We start from the raw sequence: 20538 nt of genomic DNA, 5'->3' as shown, positions 1-20538 counted from the left end.
GCTATTTTTATATCTTTTTATATGCCTTATACCTGGTTCTCTATTTTCCTTCTGAGATGTGAATTATATATATATATGTCAGACATTTTTATATCATGCCACAGGTCCCTAAAGCTGTATTCATTTTGCTCTAATTTTCTTAGACTGTTAATCAGAGAAGGGTAATACAATTCTTTCAGAGAAAGCACAGTACAGCAGGAGCTGATGTGTTCTTTATTCCAGACCTACCTCTGGGCTAGAAAGAACATGTGATGGTGGTGGAGAACCAAGTGTGCTGATCCTTCTACGCTTAGCTTAAGTATCATCTCCTTGGAGAGAATTAGCACTGAGTTTGTTTAATTATTGACTGTTCACTTAGATCCCTAGCTAGATTATGAGGTCCAGGAAGGCAGGTACTTGAATTGTTTGGCTCCTACATTGTATGTCCATTGTCTAGACAGTGACCAAACAGAGTAGTTGCTCAATAAATACGCACTGAATAAACAACCGAACCAAGATCCTTGTTCAGAATCAAAAGGTACACTTTCTAGGCCTCAAATACCCTTATGCTCTTTATATAAGATTTACCTTAGAACCCTGTTCTAGACCTTGCCCCTCCTTTTCCCAAAACACCCCCACTATGACTTGGAATGGGAGAGTCCCTTTGCACATATACAACAGATAAAAGAGATAAAAGAAGGGGAGCCCCTAAATTCTGTTGCCAAGACTTCAACAGTCACATGTATTAGAATTCTGAATACATTTTTGCCACAGAAATATTTTATAAGTAAGTATAATTTGGGGGGTGCAAAATGGGTTAAATGACCTTTTAATGAGCTGGCTAGGAGTATAACCACCAGAACCGCTTCTATAAGAAATGCATTCTGAGTTAAACCAACAGATTAAAAATACCTTTTGGATCACTGTTTATTTGTATGTGGGACTGCCAACACTCCAAAATCTATTAATATTAGAAAACTGATTGTTTGATAACTGTCTTTTTAAAAATTTTATTTATCTTCTTATTACTACTACCAAAGGAAGATGCTAATAATAATAAAAAATGTAGACTATCTGCTAGTAATTTGCATATTCTGCCTTACTGTTTTCTCAAAGATTTGGAACTCTCATAAAATTCACTACCTCTGCTACCAGATACCAAGTCAACAATTAAAATATATCAAAAAAAAAAGGGAATTCCCTGGTGGTCTAGTGGTAGGGACTTGGTGCTTTCATTGTCGTGGGCCCAGGTTCGATCCCTGGTCAGGGAACTAAGATCCCGCAAGCTGCACGGCTCGGCCAAAAATGAAATAAATAAAATAAAATATACTATCTCTCTACTCTGCACAAATAGAACTTTCTGGCAGTCAGTAATATCCATGTCTAAACACCAAAGAAGAAGGCTCTTTACCTCAAGTAAGAGCTATTCTTTAATTGTGGTAGAGATTTAAATCATATTTCAGTGCAGTCTCTGAAGGCTTTGGTGAAAGAAAATTGCCTTCAGTTTTGGAGCCTACTTGCATCATTCCGTGTATCTTGGTAATTGAGGGTATTTCACTCACCACTTGGAAAAATTAGGCTATATTATAGATCTTTTACAAACTCATTATGATTAATGAGTGAGTAGGATCGTAGCTGTCACATGATCAGCTGTAGAAAAATCAATGAGCTAAAAACTCCATTACATATTCTATTTTCTATGCTTCATAGAAGGTTCTGGAATATGTCTCTGGGCTTGTATTTCATCAGCCTATACAGGCACTGAATTCATCGAGGGCTCTCCCAAGATAACAACTGTATAATTTTTCTTAGGGGAAGGCCACTAGGATTACCCTCTCTGGAGCAATCACTGCTCAATGCCCATCCCCCAGAGCCATGCCAGCAGGGGAGTGGCTGTCGCTACACACAAGCTTATTGGCATCCCTTTCCTTGCCAGAACTACATACAGTATGAGCCAGGTTACGCAGGATGTTTGAAATTATAAGGAGAGAGTCAACATGCTGGCTAAGTACCCTCAAAGGTGTTCCAAGTATCCTTTGGCTGCTTAAGTGAGGCCAGTCAAAAGCAGGTTCTGGCAGCTGAGTTGTCCGGTGTTAAGCCCATGCCACTCTGGGAACCACTTTAGGGTTGGTTCTTTCTCACTGTTATAGAAGGAGAAGCTGAAGCCATCTTTCTAAAAGCCTAACTGAGAATGAAAGATCATTGCTGCTCTGAAAATAAAAGCCTTTCGTTTCTTATTAACTGAAACATACGTTTTGGTTGCTAGAATCATGATTTGTATTGAGGGACTATTTCAAATGTTGAGCTCTAAATATTTTCAATTGGTATAGTCCTAGATACTAATGTGGTAAAATTGTCACTGCAATGGAGTGCAGAGAAAGAAAAGCTTTTACGTTAATGCAGATTCCTCCAGTTTCTGTGACTAATACTATTGAGCTTATAATGGTATGCATAGATTAATTTTTCTTTTGACTGGAAAATAACAAACAACTTACTGACCAAATTTACAGCTTACTAACTAAACTTGAAGTACAATACTCTAAATTGCTTGCTCAATATTCTTGACTTTTAAGGGTATTTGTTTTAACATATTAAGCCCCAAAACAAAACTGAACAGGATTATCAAAAGTAGTTCATCTATTTTTGAGTTTTATCAGGACTAAATACTGAAGTAGAAACAAAGCTAGCAAAAGAGGTGAGTGATAGTATAAAATGTGAAATCAGCCTTACCCACTGCACCCGATGACTTTGTTGTACAGATAGGACGGCAAGCCTTTCAGATGAATGTTGTTATCCACGTACACATATTGTAGTTCTCGAGATCGACCTAAATCTGGATTAGAAAGAAAAGTGCTATAATTCCTATAAACATACACCAATATAATGTGAAACATAAAATTTAATACATAATATTAGAATAATTCAAATTTCTACTCTGGAAGAAAAAAAGTGTTGCAGATTTAACTAGGTGTGAACTTATGTCAGCTGTAATATGAGATTCTACATCAGAAAACATGACTATTGAAAAATTACTCAACCCACCTGAACCTTGAGCATTTAAGCTGTAAAATGAGTACTGGGAATGAAATATTATTAGATTTCCTTCCCACATAAAAATTCTATGACTTTTAATAAACAATTTCTATTTATTTATTAAGTTTGTTATAGGTCGTTTATTTAGTTTCATTTTTCTCCATAGGAAAAAGTGTTACACAAACTAAGTTGGCAGGTCAGCCTACTGTGTCTCACCTCCCCTGGGCAGAAAGATGGGAGGAGGGGTAAAGGAGGGCTAGGGATCAATCTGACCCTGGCTGGGCCGGGCCTCAGGAGCCAGGTGGATCTAAGAATGGATGGAACTGCCCGTGGCTGCAGGGGCAGGAAGAAGCAAAGGGAACCCCAAATCCCAGTCCTCAGTGAGGTGTGAGGTACAGACGGATGGACAAGACCTGCAAGCCAGGAAGCCGGGACAGGAATTGGTTTGTACCAGGAATGGGAAGAGGTGAGAAAGGGAGCCCAAAGAGAAGAATCTGCAATAGGAACAAGTATGCCAGAAAGAGGGAGAATCCAGAAGTTTCGCAGAAGTAGCCGGACAAGGGGGGAGCAAAGACTGGAGGAGGATTCAGTGAGGAAACAAAGCACAAAGTACTGAAGGTGCTCTCTGGCCATCACAGGCAGCAGAGACACTTCCAAGTGCCGAGGTCATCCCTTCCTGTCTACTGTGTGCCCAAGATTGTTCGACCAGCTTTCCTTTCCACTCCTATCACTCACAGGGTAGAGCTATTTGTCTTCATCGTTACAGAGGCACAGAACAGAATCCTCAGTAGCCTTGCCAACCCTCTGCCTCCTGAAGTAAGAACATAATCTTTGAAAAGTTTTCAATCTCTGAAAAGTTTCAAACTATAATTCTGCTTGTGAAAATAGGAAATAGGCTGAAGGAGCTCTCTTTTTCCCCTGTCCTTCTACAGTTAGGAAAGACAAAGGCCCAGAAAGCTAAATTAGGTGGTTCTTAAGCATATTTACATTTCAAAACAAAACCCATTCACCCATTAAGGACCTTTTAGGCACTATGGTAGGCCTTGGGGATTCAGATATGAATATGATATTGAGGACGGACATGAAAAATGATAACTGTAATATAATATGATCACAGCTATTAAGAGGCTTGTATAAAGTCTCTGTTTCACAGATGGGTTCTGGATAATTTGTTACATTAAGTGAGAGGGGGATAATATAGGATTGAGGTAAGGAAGGGTTTGCCATGGAAATGGGTAGGAAAAGGTGAACATTACCTCCTCTTTTCCACTACAAGTCCTATCACAGTATTCTTGCCCAGGAATAGCACTGGGGCAAGTTACAAAAAGAGGAACCAAAATTGGCAGCACTGGGAACAGGCAACAAAAGCACTGGGAAGTGGCAACTCTTAGGGAGAAAAAAAAATTACTGGCCTACTAGCTAGAGATGCCCTTTCCCAGTGTGGTGGTTGTAATATATCTAACAAACACAATAAGCAGAACTGCTGTGTGATTTTGTGATTTCAGAGTAAGTCACAAAAGGCATTGTGGCTTCCTCTTTGCTCTCTCCCTTGGATCGCTTGTTCAGGAAGACAACTCCTTTGTCATGAGGGCCCTCCAGCAGAGGAAATGAGACTGCCAGCCAACAGCCATGTGAGTAAACCACCTTGGAAGCAGCTCCCCCAAGTCCCAGGTCAAGTCTTCAGATTACTACAGCCCCAAGACTATGTAAATATCCTGTTCCTTCTCAAAGTTTTGCCCATTAATTTTAGCATTCATCAATGGGTCTTGTTTGTAACAATTATTACACGGTATTCATTTAGTGGTGATTTTCGATTACCATCTTTCTGTCTACATTTATTAACTGGAATTCTTCTGTAAGGAAGAGCCATCCCTTCTCCCCCATTTATTTGATTTTTATAACAGTATGGATTCATGGATATTTATTTTATTGTAAGGACTAAAAACCCAATACCATTATTGTTCATTGTAGTGGTTAAAATGTTTCAGTTTTGGCAATTAGGAACACTTAAAATTGGTCCTTATGTTCTTTCAACAAGTTTTCATCCTTTTTTGAGTATCATCATACTTTCTGGCACCACAAGACAGTCCCAGCTCAGCTTGTATTTTCCCTGCTGTAGCCCTGAAATCAATTACTTCTCCAAGGAGCCTTAATTCCTTTTAATAGGGTATGGTGTTTAGAAACCAAGATCTGAGTGCTAGGTGTGCTCATTACTATGGGAATGACATTGCTTCTAGGATCCCTAAGTAGAAAGATCTACAAAACATATGTAAGTATACTAACTCATGTATACGTATACAACTATTGTTGGAAGTATACCTTCATCATAGATTCCTAGGAGTGGACTTGTTAGATCAAAAGGTAAATACATGTGTAGATTCTTTGGTATTTCCCTCCAGAGGAGTTACACCAATTTGCATTCCCTTCATCAATGTATGAGAGCATTGGTTTTCCCACAGTTTCACCAAGTTTTAAAACATGTTGTCTTATTTAAAAATTTCTGTCATTCTGAATTTGTATTTCTCTAATTATCAGTGTGAACATTTTTCAATGTGTCTGAGGGCCATTTTTACATAGTTTCTTTTTTGTGAATTGTCTGTTCATATCTTATGTGTCTGTTCTTTCACTTATTAGCCATGTGATCAGAGCCTCAGTTTGCACATATGTTAAAATGGCATAATAGTGCCTAACCCCTCAACTTTACCAAGTTGTTAAAACCGAATGTGAAAGTAATCTGTAAAATTTAAATCACTATACAGTATGTTTTTTTAAGCATAAGAATACATAATTACCACAATAATATGTATTGCTACTTTAGTAAACATGTATAAACTTCTCTACTGGTATAAAAGGCTACAAATTTATAAAACATAGATGGAAAAAATATACATAGAAATATCAGAATCTACTTGCAATGAAAGAGACCTCAAAATTACATTAAAAATTCCTATTTTATATTTTTTCACTACTTCTCTGACTGTATACAAATCCTTTCATCACATATAGAAGTCTGCAGACTTTAAAGGCATATAGAAAAGTTTGGAATTTTTAAAAAATTGAAACTACACTGATAAAATATAAATGAGCTCTGGTCTCAGATATGACTGTCAGAGCCTACAGGGGTTTCAGGGAAAGATTCTTTACTTGAGTTTATGCAGTAGTAAGGAGTATAGGATACTAATTAATGGAGCAGGAACACACTCTCAGAGTCAGAGAACTTGGGTCTGAATCTTCATTCTTCTATTTACTAAATGTGTGTCCTTAGTTTCCTCATCTGTATAAAGAGAAAAATAATGCTGTCCCTTAATTTTAGTGAAAACTACTAACAAAGTTCATAAATTATCAAGCAGAATTCTTGGCATACAGCCTTCTCCAGTATATGGCAGTTATTATTATTCTCATTATTAGTGACACATTTGGAAGTGTGGCCTACAGTAGAAGGCCAATTAAGAGAGAATTCTCTTTGGCATGCAGCAAAAGGTACTCTTTTCTATACTTTAACTGCACAGAAAAGAGTTGGAGGCAACAGCCTCTAGAGACAGTAATTCATCTCCCTGAGCCAAGGACACAAAATGGGACATGACAGAGGAAATACCTCTCTCCTCTAATATACACAAAAGAGCTTGTCCAAATTAAATGAGGCTACATGCAAAGATCATAATACAAAGTTAAATAAAATTTGGCACTTGCTACTTCTTATATGGTTTAGTCCTCTTTCCTATCCTAGTTTTATAGGAAAAAAATGAAGAGTTGATGATTTTAAAATGCTATTTGGTTTAGACCTTATCTCAGGTTTTCAATATTCCAAAGATTTCTGTTTATACCTCCTGACCAATTTGTGTGGGGAATATAATTTTTTATACATGCCCGTAATGGAATGAACTACTTTCTACTGAAGCTGAAAGAAAACACAAATCAGCTGTGTTCAAATCTATTATACATTAGCCAGTATATTATCACACAGACATGAGTATTTAATACAAACATTTAAACTTTGCAAATAACACAATCTCAAATAGAGTAAGAAAAAGCAGTACTGAAATTACAAGATGTAGTGGGCTTTGGAGTCAGACCTCTGAAACCTGGCTTTCCAATTCAAATGCTCCAAGCCTGTTACTCCTCTGTGAAATGAAGATAATAATACCTATGTCATGAGCTTGTTATAAAGATTCAACAATGTATATAATGTCAAACTTGGTCCCTTGCATAAGAGTGGTACTCAATACATCTTAGTCTTTATCTCTCTCTCCTGAATATAAAGTGAAGATCACAAAACAGAGTGTATGATTCTAAAGAGAACCAGGCAACCCTTGCTTTAGCTGACACAGCACAGCCTGCTGGCAAGGCTAAGACAACTAAACACCCAGCAAGGTCACAGGCTACACAGGCACGGCTGTGAGAGTGTGCTCTTGCCAAAAAGCCGTCAGCTGGCAAAACCCCAAGCACAAAGGAATGGCATTTTTAATCATAATGAGGCTGAAATATAAGTACTTTCTGCATGAAAAAGCTTTGAGCTATTTCTTCTATCCTTAAAAAAGAAAATCCTCACTCAATAATTAACTTTGGAAGAGACCGTTAATCTACTAGCTAATAAGCTGGTTTGTTTCTTCCTTCTCTTAATTTCAATGGACCAATAGTTTTCAATAAATATATCATGCAGTAATATTTTTTTAAGTTCCTGTGCAAAAATTGCTAAGTATGTGAACTATGTAAAGCAAGGAAGTTGTCCATCTGCAAAGATGCTAAAGCAACAAAGAACTTTTTCATGTGGCTTTTTAAAGTGGTGTACTGTGTCTAAAATGTTTCCCTTTTTTTTCTTCCAGACTCATAGATCAAAGTATTGTTACTTAAAAATTAGCAAAACCTAATAGTCCTGCATAAACTCCAATTCTCTCTCTCTCCTTAAACTTCAAGGCCCCGGCATATGCAGTCCACATGGCTGAAGATGGAACAAAAACCTCCTGTGTGTTGAGGCTGTTGCTCTTTTAACTGTAACTGTAAAAGCAAGCATAGAATGACAGCATGCGCCAGACCAAATAGGATCTGTTTACTGCACACTAACCAGCATGAAACTCATTTATTTTATCAAAAGGTGAATGATGTATTCTCTTCAACAAAATGATGGGGTAATAGAAACCACACATGAAAGCAATAGATCAAAACAGGTTGTTTGGAATGCTCTATCAATGTAATTCCAATTATTGTGGTTCAATAAATCAGACAGATTATTAGTCACAATTACATTTTTAATTACTATAAAAACTGGGTTTCTTCACAATGAATTCAGAGTAATTTACAGTGTATTCCAAAATTATCTTTAAAACTAATTAAATTACCTACATGATGCGTTTGACAAAGAGAACTTTTTGACTACTTATTCAGAATAATGAATTTTTTAAAGTGCTAGTTTCTCTAAATACACACACACACACACACACACACACTCCATTAAATCTTTTACATAATCATATTCTTTCTGATCTATTCAACTTTTTGTTTTAATATCTTTATTGGAGTATAATTGCTTTACAATGGTGTGTTAGTTTCTGGTTTATAACAAAGTGAATCAGTTATACATATACATATGTCCCCATATCTCTTCCCTCTTGCGTCTCCCTGATATATTCAACTTTTACCAAATAAGATTTCACAGTGAATTTAGTAAGATATTTTACACACAGTAGATCATCAACTGTTAAATTAAAATAAATTGATTTTAATGAATTTGAATGACTGAAGGCTTCCTCTGCAGTTGGTTTAAATATTCAAGCATTAGCATCTCTACTTGAGTTGCACAGTCAAGTAATAAAGAAATTATTATAAGCAATGGGCAAGATACTGTGCTAGATGCTTAGGGTATAAGACATAAGCTGTCTCAACCCTTTCTTACAGTCTAGTCAAACAATAAAAGTTTATATTGATTGTGTGCTTATGTAGTATTTATGAGTGATAGAAGTGTTTTAAATCTTATTTAGTTCTCACAAAAGTGCTATGAAGTAGGTATTAATATTACCCCATTACTGAGACTTAGACAAATTAAATAGCTTTTCTAAGCTCAAGATCATACAGCTATTAAATGGTAGAGCTGGAATTTAAAAGCATGCCTGCCTGCTTCACCATGACGTTAGTTAGGCAGCCTCCCTTAACAGATCATTTCCATATAAGCAGGGCACTCCCACATAATGTAGGAAGTGACACTACCTTAGCAGGCGGCATGGGTGCAGTAGGCACCTGAGGACGGGCATGCCCAAGCATCCAGGTGTGACGTCAGGAGACAATGACAAGGAGATAAATGATGAACAAAATATCCCTTGGCTTCTGTTAAAAGATGGGGTAGGTCTGACTTACAGATTTAGGGCTGCAGTTGCAAGAAATACCAAGAATTCCTTCAGAGAAGATCCTAGAGAAGGAGCCTTCACGCTGACTGTCCCGCACAGGCTTGGGCATTACAGCAACACATCTTCTAGGCCAGGGCAGCCAGCGCGGAGAGCAAAACATCTTCACTCTGCATCTTACCTTCAGCTCTTGCTCAGCTGGACTGGGACCTGTCCTCCCTCTCCCCAAATTTAAGAACTTGGCTGAAAACTAAGACTGACAGAAACTCCAGATTCTTGCTTTAAAGTCAACTGACAACGTCTTCCAGACTTTGCTTGTACCATACATTCTTGCCACTATTTAGAAAACCAAATTAACAAAAACTTCGCTGGCAAAGATTCCGCTCATGAATCTAGCCCTCACACTACTTATTTTTGTTTCACATCTGTACCTTTTTAAGAATAAGCAGCAATTCTTTTTTAAAATTGATATCTGAGGAAAACAGGTTCACTTTTTCATATTAATCACTGCCTACTCCAAAATCCTATTCCAAAACTTTGAGAAAAATATACATTTGTCCCTTTAAAGTTCACCTACTCTAGGTGAACTTTTCTCTTCATATATTAGCATAGTAAAGTCAATGTCTGCCCACACTGTAGAAGCCATGTTAAATAATCCTGTCAGCCATATTAAATAATCCTGTTAATGCTCTAAGAAAACCTTAAGGCAAGAGTAAAGGTCTGATATGATAAAAAAAATAAAGCAGAGGGGATCATTAAGACAGTGGAAAAAGTCAGATGAGTAAGCAGCACCAGGATGAAACATTTTTTTTATAAATACTTGCAAAAAGATAGAGCTCAAAAAGGAGGACTGCACATCCATTTTCTTGAACAAATATACATTGCAGAGTTACAACTTTGCTCCTGAAATAGGGTCATATAAACTTTAGTTAACAGAATACTTCTCTCTCATTTCTTCCCACTACTAGTTTTTGGACCTTGTTTTCAAGCCTTTCTTTTCTCCTTTTTCATTATGCCTTTGATTAGAGACCTGCCCAACAGTCTCTACAGAACACGATTTTAATGGCATGTTTGGGTCCCTCCTTGGAAAGCCAAGATACCTTCGACTCAAAAATAAGACTGATTCCAACCTCTGGGACTTCTGGTCTGAGCCAGAAGAAGTATTTTAGCACTGAAACGTATTTAAGGCTACAAACTTTGCAAACTATTCCCATTAAACAATGACCTCAAGGCAGTACTTCTTCAAGCTGCAGATCAAATACATTCCATGGTTCAGTAAAGTACAGTTTACATGCATCTCTAAGTCTGAGATTAAGGAATTATTAATTGGTTTCCATCTGGTTTCCATCCTAGAGTTGAAGTTCTAATAGCTTCACTTTGTGGACTTAAGTATTTCCTTGAAAAACAGTAAACAGCAATTCTTTTCCTGACCTTCTAAGCAGATACAAAGAAAGCAGGAATGACAAGTAATAGAAAAAACAAGTGTAGTTAAAAATTTGTGTCTTTTATATGCCATTTGCAACAAAAGAAGAGATTTCAACATGGGTTTTGAAAATGCCTACAAGCTACTTTCTAAATAAAACTGCACCAATACTTGGAATAAACTTTTTTTTTTTCCCCTACACAATGTATCCAGCTCCTACAAAGGAAAAACGACTACAGCTACTACAAAAAATTGGAGTGATCTCCTGTTATGTGATAAAGGGCCAGTTTTACATCCCTATCAAAGTTATAGGGTATAAGCCACAGCAATAAAGGAGCTGTCATTTCACTCATAGCACACGTCCTTGGCACACAGAATAACTTCTCCTGAGAAAATAAATACTTCACTACTAGAATGTCCAAGGAACAACCCTGGGACTGATTTAGTAACACAAATAATTATCCACTGGTAGGAAGCTGTTTTCTCACTAACTTTGGGGTTTACTACATGGTAGTTTACACACCAGGATACTCCATAAATCTCAATGTCATTTGTTCTTAGCTAAGAATTCATTCACTGTTTTCTAAATTAACACTCAAAAATTCCACCTGCCACCGTGGGCGCAACTTTTGTTTTCTTAAACTACAGAAGTTCCTGACATTGAGTTTAGCTGACACAGCACTTCCTGGGGGCTAACTAAAAAATGCTCTTCCATAGTCAGTCTGTACATGGGCAACCTCACAGTACTTGTATCTATTATTCAACATTAAATAAGTTGTAAACATTACTGAATAATGGTTTATTAATTATGCAAGAGAAACCAGTAAACCTAGTAAAAAAGTCTTACAGGAAAAAACCCTTTTCTTTGTATTTTCCTAAATTTTCAGAAGCCCAGAGGTGAGTCAGATCTTTATGAGCTATTTAGTCAACAGAGCTATATTGAATCAACAACAAATATTCATGTTTCAAGGCCTCTATTAAGTCTCATAGCATGAGGCTCAAGTTATTAATTTCCCCACCTCCTCACTGACAGCAGTGGGAACAGAGTTTCTGTGTGTAGACTAATCTGTCATTCAGCTGTCATGGTATAGTTATAGCAGGAACATCCTTCTTTCTTGATACAACTTTTCTTCTTAAAAAGAACACCCTCCACGAGTGTTAATAATTTTGATAGTATTACAAGTGATTTAAGTCATCCTTACTATAGCTTCTGTAGTCACTTTTTGAAGAGGCTGTAATCTGACATTCCTTTAAAAAGCCCCATAAAAAACTGCTTTTCTCCTAAGTCAAAGTTCTTTGGCAAGAAACTGAATTCAGCGAGTAGCTCCCCAAAATAAGACTCCTACCTCCAATCACAGGCAGTGATATTAAAGCACCCATTTCATAAACACTCAAGTTCTACATTAGAATCATGGTTAAACATAGGAGCCTTCTATTTGAAAACTGTAGTTATGTGTATGTGTATACACACCGTATCTCCTAACTACTGTAAAGAGGCATCCCTATATGCTAAGTTTCCAGGAACAGTTCAGTTCTCTGAGGAAAGGCAGTGCCAGCAGCTGCCTACTTCACTTGACTCTGTCCCGCATAGTTCTTAGCATTAGATGGCTTTGCTGTATCAGAAAGGAGTTCAAGGAAGGGTTTCAAGTACACAAACTCCATGGAAGGACAGCTATGGACTTATTTTCTTCCTAAAGACTTAATTGAATTCCCTTTCCAAATCCACCTTCAATGGTGTCAAAAACAAAAATCAAAAACCAAAATGAGACTGAGAAGATTGTTATTTCTGTCAGCTTCAATTTCCTCATCTTCATAGATTATGCTGTCTCTGCTCTTCTGAAGCCCTCTTTGGGCAACCTCATACTGTAGCTCTCTAGTTGTCCCACCCATTTCTTTACAAAGATCATCCAACCCAACAATATAGAAAGGCCACCAGTGCTTGTCTTGGCCCCCTGGCCCTTTACTCATGCTGTTCTCTGAGACCAGGGCAGAGCATTGCTTCAGGCAGCCTGTTTCTTTCTCACTGGATGATCTTCATCACCATCCTCTTGCTTGTATGTCTTTCTAAAGTAGAGTAAAGCCTGCCCACAGGCCTGTGTCCTGTCAGGGCTGTGAGCCTTGTGAGTTGAGATGGCACCCAGGGGAGTGTGGAAGCTGCTTCCATATCTTGGGCTGTACACGGTCCCAGGTTTGAGAGTTACGGTGACCTTGAATGTTGGGAGGGACCCTCCTCAGAACTCAGTGAAGACCCTCTTGCCTCTCTCTTTTTTTTTTGCGGTACGCGGGCCTCTCACTGTTGTGGCCTCTCCCGTTGCGGAGCACAGGCTCCACACGCAGGCTCAGCGGCCATGGCTCATGGGTCTAGCCGCTCTGCGGCATGTGGGATCTTCCCGGACCGGGGCACGAACCCGTGTCCCCTGCATCGGCAGGCGGTCTCTCAACCACTGCGCCACCAGGAAAGCCCCCTCTTGCCTCTCTTTGATAACATATTAACAAGTTCACAAAGGAAAACCTCCTCTATCACAGAGGCAAGGCTTTGTGGGTGACAAGAAACCTGGAGATAGAAACTAACTTGTTAGGCTGTCCTTACCACTGAACACTGAGTGCTGAAGAAAGGATGCCCACTTCTGTAGCCACAGCAGCATTCACCACAGTGCATAGAGAAGATGCCCCAGTACATAACTGAAAGCAGAAAGCAGCCGGGCAAAGTGTAGTGAACTCTATCCTCTACCCCACAGCCATTTCTATCACTTTACACTAGCCACTGCCACTCAGGTCATCTGCTGCTGTAACCACTCAGCAGGACACACAATGTCACTCCTTGGCACCCCAACTGTTAACAGTGGTCAGCCGCCTACTGGAATGGCTTCCCTCTCTTCTCTCAACACCACTGCCACCACAGCACACGCTCGACTGTGTCACTGGTGAAACAGCAGGTAGGAATGAGTAGCAATTGACTAGGGGGATGAGGAACCACAGCTGGAGTGGATAAGAAACAGCTATTTTATTCAACTTGAAAATAACTCTAAAGTAAGCAAGATAAACATTGTTATTTCTGGTTTACAGACAAGGAAAATGAAGCTCAGAGAGGTTTTGGTGATTTACTCCAGGTAATGTTCTACAACCTGTGGTTTATGCAGCAGGTATATTTATTTTCTAATACCAATTTATATTCAATAATTTTCTCACTTGAAAAAAACCTCTGATTTCTTAGAAAGGTAGGTTACTTCTGAAATGGTTTTACTTTATTTTCTTAATTTCTAAAAAGAATTTAATTATATTTATAGAAAAGTAATCTTCTTAAATTGGATAATTATTTATTATTACTCAAATTGATGTTCATGTCTCTCAGGATTTTCAAGTTTTCTTAAAGAGGTTTTTAATTGAAAATAATATGTATACTGTATTATGGTAGAAAATATTTCCTTTTAGGGGCTAGTAAATTATTCACTTCATTGCCCTCAGAGATAAATTACTCATAAAAAATGCTTTTATGAATAGGATTATATGATGCTTATTCTAACAGTTTAGGGTTCTGTGGGCCTTCAAATTTTAATTTTTTTTAAATGGCAGTTTTGTTTCTTACAAGTTAACAAAATAATTCAATTCTCTGTAAAAATAAATATGTTTATTAAAGGTCTATGTTCTTTAACATATATCAAAATGGGCCAGCTACAGAGATCTACAGTGCAAAGTATGTTATTTATTAGCCAGGGTGACATTTCTAGCTCAGCAGGCAGTTCAAAAGTCTTTAAAAATTTCTAGTCTGGTTATCTGGCAATACTAATCATTAGGATACCCAATAAAAATTTTTTTACCTAGAAGTCAACATGTAAGCAGATACATTTGTACAATAGCTATTCTTTCATATTGCTCAATACCTCTTGTCAATTTTATAATTTTATATATACAAAATATACATATATAATACATATATTTTAATTCCTTTCTCTGAGTAAATCATCTCATATCTCATATATTTTGTCTCTAAACAAACTTTTAGCACAAGTTTTTTAAAATATGAAATCCCTAACAGTAATAAACTTTTTAAACTGGGAATGATGCTTTGTTCACTGCAAAAATGGATTTAGAGAAGCATCTTCAAGATAAGCAGAATGAAGGAAACTAACTAATCCTTCCTAGCAAAGACTTTCCATCTTGTTCTTTAGCTGTTTTGCTTTACCACATAAACATGATTACTTACCAAGCGGCAAAAATGCAAGACGGTTTCCAGCCATGGAGAGCTCATTGAGGCTGGGCAGCTGGCAGAGATGGCGCGGCACACACCACAGACGATTTCGGTCCACAGTGAGGTACTGCAGAGAAAGGCACAGGTGAAGCCTCTCGGGTAAAGTTAGCAAACGATTGGTAGAAATGTCTAGTGTCTGCAGCTCCTTCAAATCGCCAACCTCTACAACCAAAATCAAGATAAATTGCATCCTGATTAAATGAATTAATTAAATAAAATGAATCAACACTGTAACAGTTCAACCAAATAAAATTAGTAGCTGCAAATATTTCCATAGACATTAATACTGAAGTGCAGGATTTAGGTCCAGTATGCAAATAATCCAACTTAAGTAGGTGTCTTTAAATTAGTCTGCCAGAATTTTTTTAAAAAGGGAAAAGTGCTGACACTGGAGAAAGGAGAAACACAAAGTGATGAATCTGAGCCAAAAGTCTGTTACTATGGCTTCTGCTTCCCGATGAATCAAAAGTTGTCGCAAATGTGAAAGAAGAACAATTACAGTCACTTCATGGTAACTGGTTCTTGCTACTTTTGTGGTTTTTACCTTCTATCTAAGTAGATAGTAGGAGACTTAAAAACATAAATTATAGTATCCCAGTAAGTGCACCTTGTTCATGTGAACTAAGTAGAAAATTTCTGGACTAAGAATGAGGATGGCTTTTGAAATTTTCACCACAGTTAAGATTATAATAATAAAATTATTGTAAGGTAATATTTTTAGATATTGTCTAGCCATGTGGTTCCTCTTTTAAAACCCAAAATCCTATGAAGATTTACTTTAATCCCACCTGAATGAAAGCCTTCCATTTACTCCAATATTCCTTCATTATTGGTGTCTATATTTGTAATATATTTGTATATATTTGTAATCTATTCCATGGTGAGACATGGCATACACCAAATCACCACTTCTGAAAGAGGGGGGAAGTTCTTTATAAGGTATTCTGTCCTTCTCAGGGAAAACCACCAGGAAGCACTCAGAGCAGAGGAGGTTCTGCTAACCAGTCTCTAGGGGAAGGACATTACTCTGTCCAGGACAGCACACTGCACTCGAGGCTCTACAGGGAGCACTGCGCAGGACAAGTCTGCTTCTCTCGTATCACGGAACTTCCGTATTGAAGACCACTGTAATGCCACCTCTCACTTCTCCAACCTGACCCTGTTCAACAAGCTGTTCCTCTCAGGTTAAGGTTTCTCATGATCCTCCCAACTTGAATGCACCCCACTGGGCACATTCCAGTTTGTTCAGGACTTGGATTAGTATGAGCAATGTCTTCTCTATTGGAGAGAAAATCTTCTGCCTCTTGGATGTCCAGTTACACAGATTAGCTTTTCTTATTGGCAAACAGCTTGGCAAACTATGGCTCACAGGCAAAATGTGTCCCATGGCCCACTTTTGTACTGCACTCAAGCTAAGACTGGTTATTTTTAAGTGTGGTAAAACCCAACAACAACAATAAGAAAAAAAAATGTATATATATATATATATATATATATACACACACACACACACACACACACACACACATATGACAGAGACCATATGTGGCCTGCAAAGCCTAAAAACATTTAGTATCTCACCATTTACAAAAAAAAGTTTGCTGGTCTTTGTTATACACTTACTCTTAACAGGAGCATTTTTAATAACTATTTTTTATAAAAGTAATACAAGTGCAAAAATACATTAATTTCTAGTTATTGTACTAATATATAGAAGGGATTTGTGCTAGGAAGTTCACACTTTATTTTATTTCCCCATTACTACAGAAATACATATTTGAAGACAGGAGATAGGATTCAATGAACAGTCTGTGACTCCCAATGGGAGTTTTGTTCTGTTTTCACCTAACTGATGCACATGGGGGTCAATTTCACTCTTGGCTCCATTAGCACAGTATTTCCTCTAGCCAAGTCTGTCTGCCTATCTATTTCAGATTGCTTCTGATGGGGTGTGTGGGGGTGAGGGAGTTGACAGAAGAACATGTTTTAGAACTGAATAAAAAGAAAAAGAAACAAGAAATCTTCCTGACCTCACTTTATAAAGTTATTAGGGGAGTGAAATGGGACAGAAATGCAACGAATCAGCTTACACACCACAGAGCCAGGTGCTGAGAGAAGAATGAGACAAGGTTTCTGCCACTAAGAATCACATCACATATAAAAGACATTGTGTGATAGGAGCTCAGGAAAAGAAGAGTTAGATGAAGGGTTGGAGAAGCTTTTGCAAAATTTATTGAAGGAAATGAGAACTCGAATAGGTCAAAAATAAAATGGATATAGCATTTCAAGCGAGGCATGGGGATGGGGTTGAAAGCATGAGGAAAGGCATGCAAGTGAAAAAATAAATACAACATGCACAATGGACTATTTGAGACCCGACAAGTACCAAAGATACCAATGGGAAAAAAAGCAGAAAATAAGTTCAGTACAGAGGGCTTGGTGGAGACATTGATGATAATGAATACTGGGTAGAGAAGTTTGGACTTATCACAGTGAGAATATAACACTTCCTGAAGATTCTCAAAGGATGAAAGGACTCTTTTGGAAATATGAAAATGGTAAATATGCAGAAAGCAATGAAATGGAAAGAGATTATAGGCAGAGAAAACAAGTAGACAGTTGATGAGAATGAAGGCAGTGTGACAGAGCTTACAGGTAAATTCCAGAGATATTTTAAGAAAAGCAGAGAGTATGCTTGGTTGGAAATGGAAAATGGTGAAACAGGAAAAAGTCAAAGATAATTTTCAAGTTTCTAGACTATTATACTCTAAGTATGGTGATGACAATGCTAAAAGCTTAATCTTTCTGTAGAAAAAAATTTTAATTACACCAATACTTCTGAATTGTAGTACCTATAAGCCACCTACTTAAAAGAATTTGAAAAATCCATCAAAATCACATGGGAGTAAAGCAAAATAAACTATTTTCATCATTATTTCAAAAATAATTAACTGTGTAAAACAGTGTTTTGACATGGCTGCAAAAACTACTAAAGCTGGCTTCCCTGGTGGCGCAGTGGTTGAGAGTCTGCCTGCCGATGCAGGGGACACGGGTTCGTGCCCCGGTCCGGGAAGATCCCACATGCCGTGGAGCGGCTGGGCCCGTGAGCCATGGCCGCTGAGCCTGCGCGTCCGGAGCCTGTGCTCCGCAGCGGGAGAGGCCACAGCAGTGAGAGGCCTGCGTACCGCAAAACAAAAAAAACAAAAAAACCAAAAAACTACTAAGGCTTGCAACTGTCCACCATTTTTATTCAGCATTGCCTTTATTGTACTGTGAAATGGGGAAACAATATGTGATTATGAATTTAAATTTTCTATAATTTGATTATTTACTTTTAACAGATCAGTATTCACATGCTGCTTTAACAGATACACATACATTTTCAGATATTAAAATTAATAACACTTTTGACAAAGAAAAGAACACATACTGTCAGTATCAAAGGTCAAAATACTAAGGAATGGGAAGAGGAAACAGGAGCTGACATTTCTTATTTCCTATACGTGATGAATAAGACTTAAACGTGCAGGACTGCATATATTAAATGAACAAATGTAACAAAAGGACATTTTTGTCTAAGTAACTTAATATATAGGCCTTTCCATTTGTTAGAAAAAACCTGAGCTAATTATAATATTACTCCAATTACAATACTGAGTAAAATACTATATATAATATAGTTGGAAAATTAACGATTTTGTCATCCTACGAAAGTATTTGGGAAAGAGAGAGAAATAAAATTAAATAGCTTCTCAGGTGGAGTGAAATAAACATAATTTTCATGACCATTTTAAAACAGGCCACAAATATAAGACTATACATGGCATCTTTATTCTAACAAAATTAAAATATATACTTATTAAGCTCAGCTAATGGGAAGCACATTTTTAGAAAACAAGAGAGTCAAACAAACTTTATCTAAGATTCTAACTTAAACACAAGAGACAGGAAATAAACCTGGGGTAGCAATATATCATGCAGGAATAAAGAAACAGAGCCCAAAGTGTGAGCTCAAGTTAAAAACTGGAAAACTATCAGCCAAACATAAATCTAACAAATTTGGTCAAGTTCAGAACCTACACTGAGGCCAGGACAACAGGATACTCTTATATACTCTGCTGCTCTTCCTTCATTCCTGAAGATCCAAGTACCCTGCTTATATCATTTCCACCAGCCTGAAGAAATTTTATTTCTTTTAGAGTAGGTATGCTGGCAACAAATTCTCTTAGTTTCCCTGGGAATGTCTTTATATCATTGTAATTCCTAGAAATTGTTTTCATTAGATACATAATTCAGGGTTGACCATTCTTTACTTTCAGTACTTTTAGATGGTGTTCCACTGTCTTCCAGTCACTGTGGTGTCTGAGAAGAAATCCACAATTATTTGAATCATTATTTCTTTAGGTGTTCTCAAGAACTGTTCTTTATCTTTAGTCATTAGCAGACTGATTACAATGTATCTGTAAATGGCTTTCTTTGAACTTATCCATGGAGTCTGCTGACCTTTTTAAATTTGTAAGTTTATGTCTTTCACCAAATTTTTGAAGTTTTAGACATTATGTCTTCAAATTTAAGAATTATTATATCTGGGTAAATATAACAAACTATCACTTTTCTCCTTTTAAGTTAAGTTTTGCATAACTGCTGAAAGCATTTCAATATATGGCATACTACTTATAAGTGTAACACAAAGGTCAGTGGGGTAATGTAAAAGGAGTTCCAAAGCAGATTTTGAAAGATTTGTATAATGTAATCCCTAAAGCAATAACTAAAAATAAGATAAACACTCAAAAAAAGATAAACCCAAAAAGCCAATAAATGAATTAAAACAGAATACAAAACATACATTCAAATAATACCAAAAAAGGCAGGGAAAAGGGAACAAAGAAAGAAAACCAGATGTTACAAACAGACAACTAATAATAAAATGGCAGGCCTAAATCTAACAAGATCAATAATAACATTAAAAGTAAATAGCCTGAGATGACCAGACTGGACTTAAAAACAAGACCTTAGTATATTCTATCTAAAAGGAATCCATTTAAAATATAAATACATAGATAGATAAAACTTAAATTAATACAAACATATGCCATGCAAACAATGACCCCCCCGCAAAAGCTGGAACTTCCAGTATGATGGATTGAGAAGGATGCCAAATCCTCTGCTGAAAAAGCAACTATAAAAATTACACAAAATTATCAAAAGCAACCATTTCAGTACTCTGGAAATCGACCTATGCTTTTCAACAAATAGAGAAGAGCTTACTCATGAAAAACTACTGCACTTCAGATTAGAAGAACAGAAATCTGTGGCATGCTTCCTTGGGGTGGCTCCTATTCCCCCAACCAGCTTGGTTAGGACAATAGTTCTAATACGGCAGGGCAGGCTGCAAAGAACCAACAGCTTCACTGACAGAGTGAGCTGACTTGGAACAAAAGTCAGGGAGTCGATTTGGAACAAAATGTGAAAAACCCGTACCCAGTACTGTTGTCAGTAATGATTAGTAATCTTGGTCA

The 20538-nt window shown here is 37.3% G+C and overlaps 1 protein-coding gene across 6 annotated transcripts in view; it reads right to left on the bottom strand.

Moving 5' to 3' along the window:
• The window catches only part of LRRC28 (leucine rich repeat containing 28), a 183398-nt gene that overhangs the window by 45465 nt on the left and 117395 nt on the right, over positions 1-20538 (bottom strand). For 4 of the 6 annotated variants that reach the window (XR_007475599.1, XR_007475600.1, XR_007475601.1 and 1 more), the window contains exons 6-7: positions 14975-15181; positions 2710-2812 (exon numbers count right to left, since the gene is read on the bottom strand). Coding sequence is in view for 1 of the 6 variants with exons in the window: in XM_004271656.4 (XP_004271704.1) it covers positions 2710-2812; positions 14975-15181 (310 nt within the window). In the remaining 5 variants the exon portion in view is untranslated. The remainder of the gene's footprint in view (positions 1-2709; positions 2813-14974; positions 15182-20538) is intronic. The other 2 variants (XR_007475602.1, XR_007475603.1) reach the window with 1 other exon arrangement.

This window comes from Orcinus orca, chromosome 2 (assembly GCF_937001465.1).
Source record: "Orcinus orca chromosome 2, mOrcOrc1.1, whole genome shotgun sequence".
In the NCBI taxonomy this organism is placed as follows: Eukaryota; Metazoa; Chordata; class Mammalia; order Artiodactyla; family Delphinidae; genus Orcinus; species Orcinus orca.
This window is presented reverse-complemented; position numbering and strand designations above follow the sequence as displayed.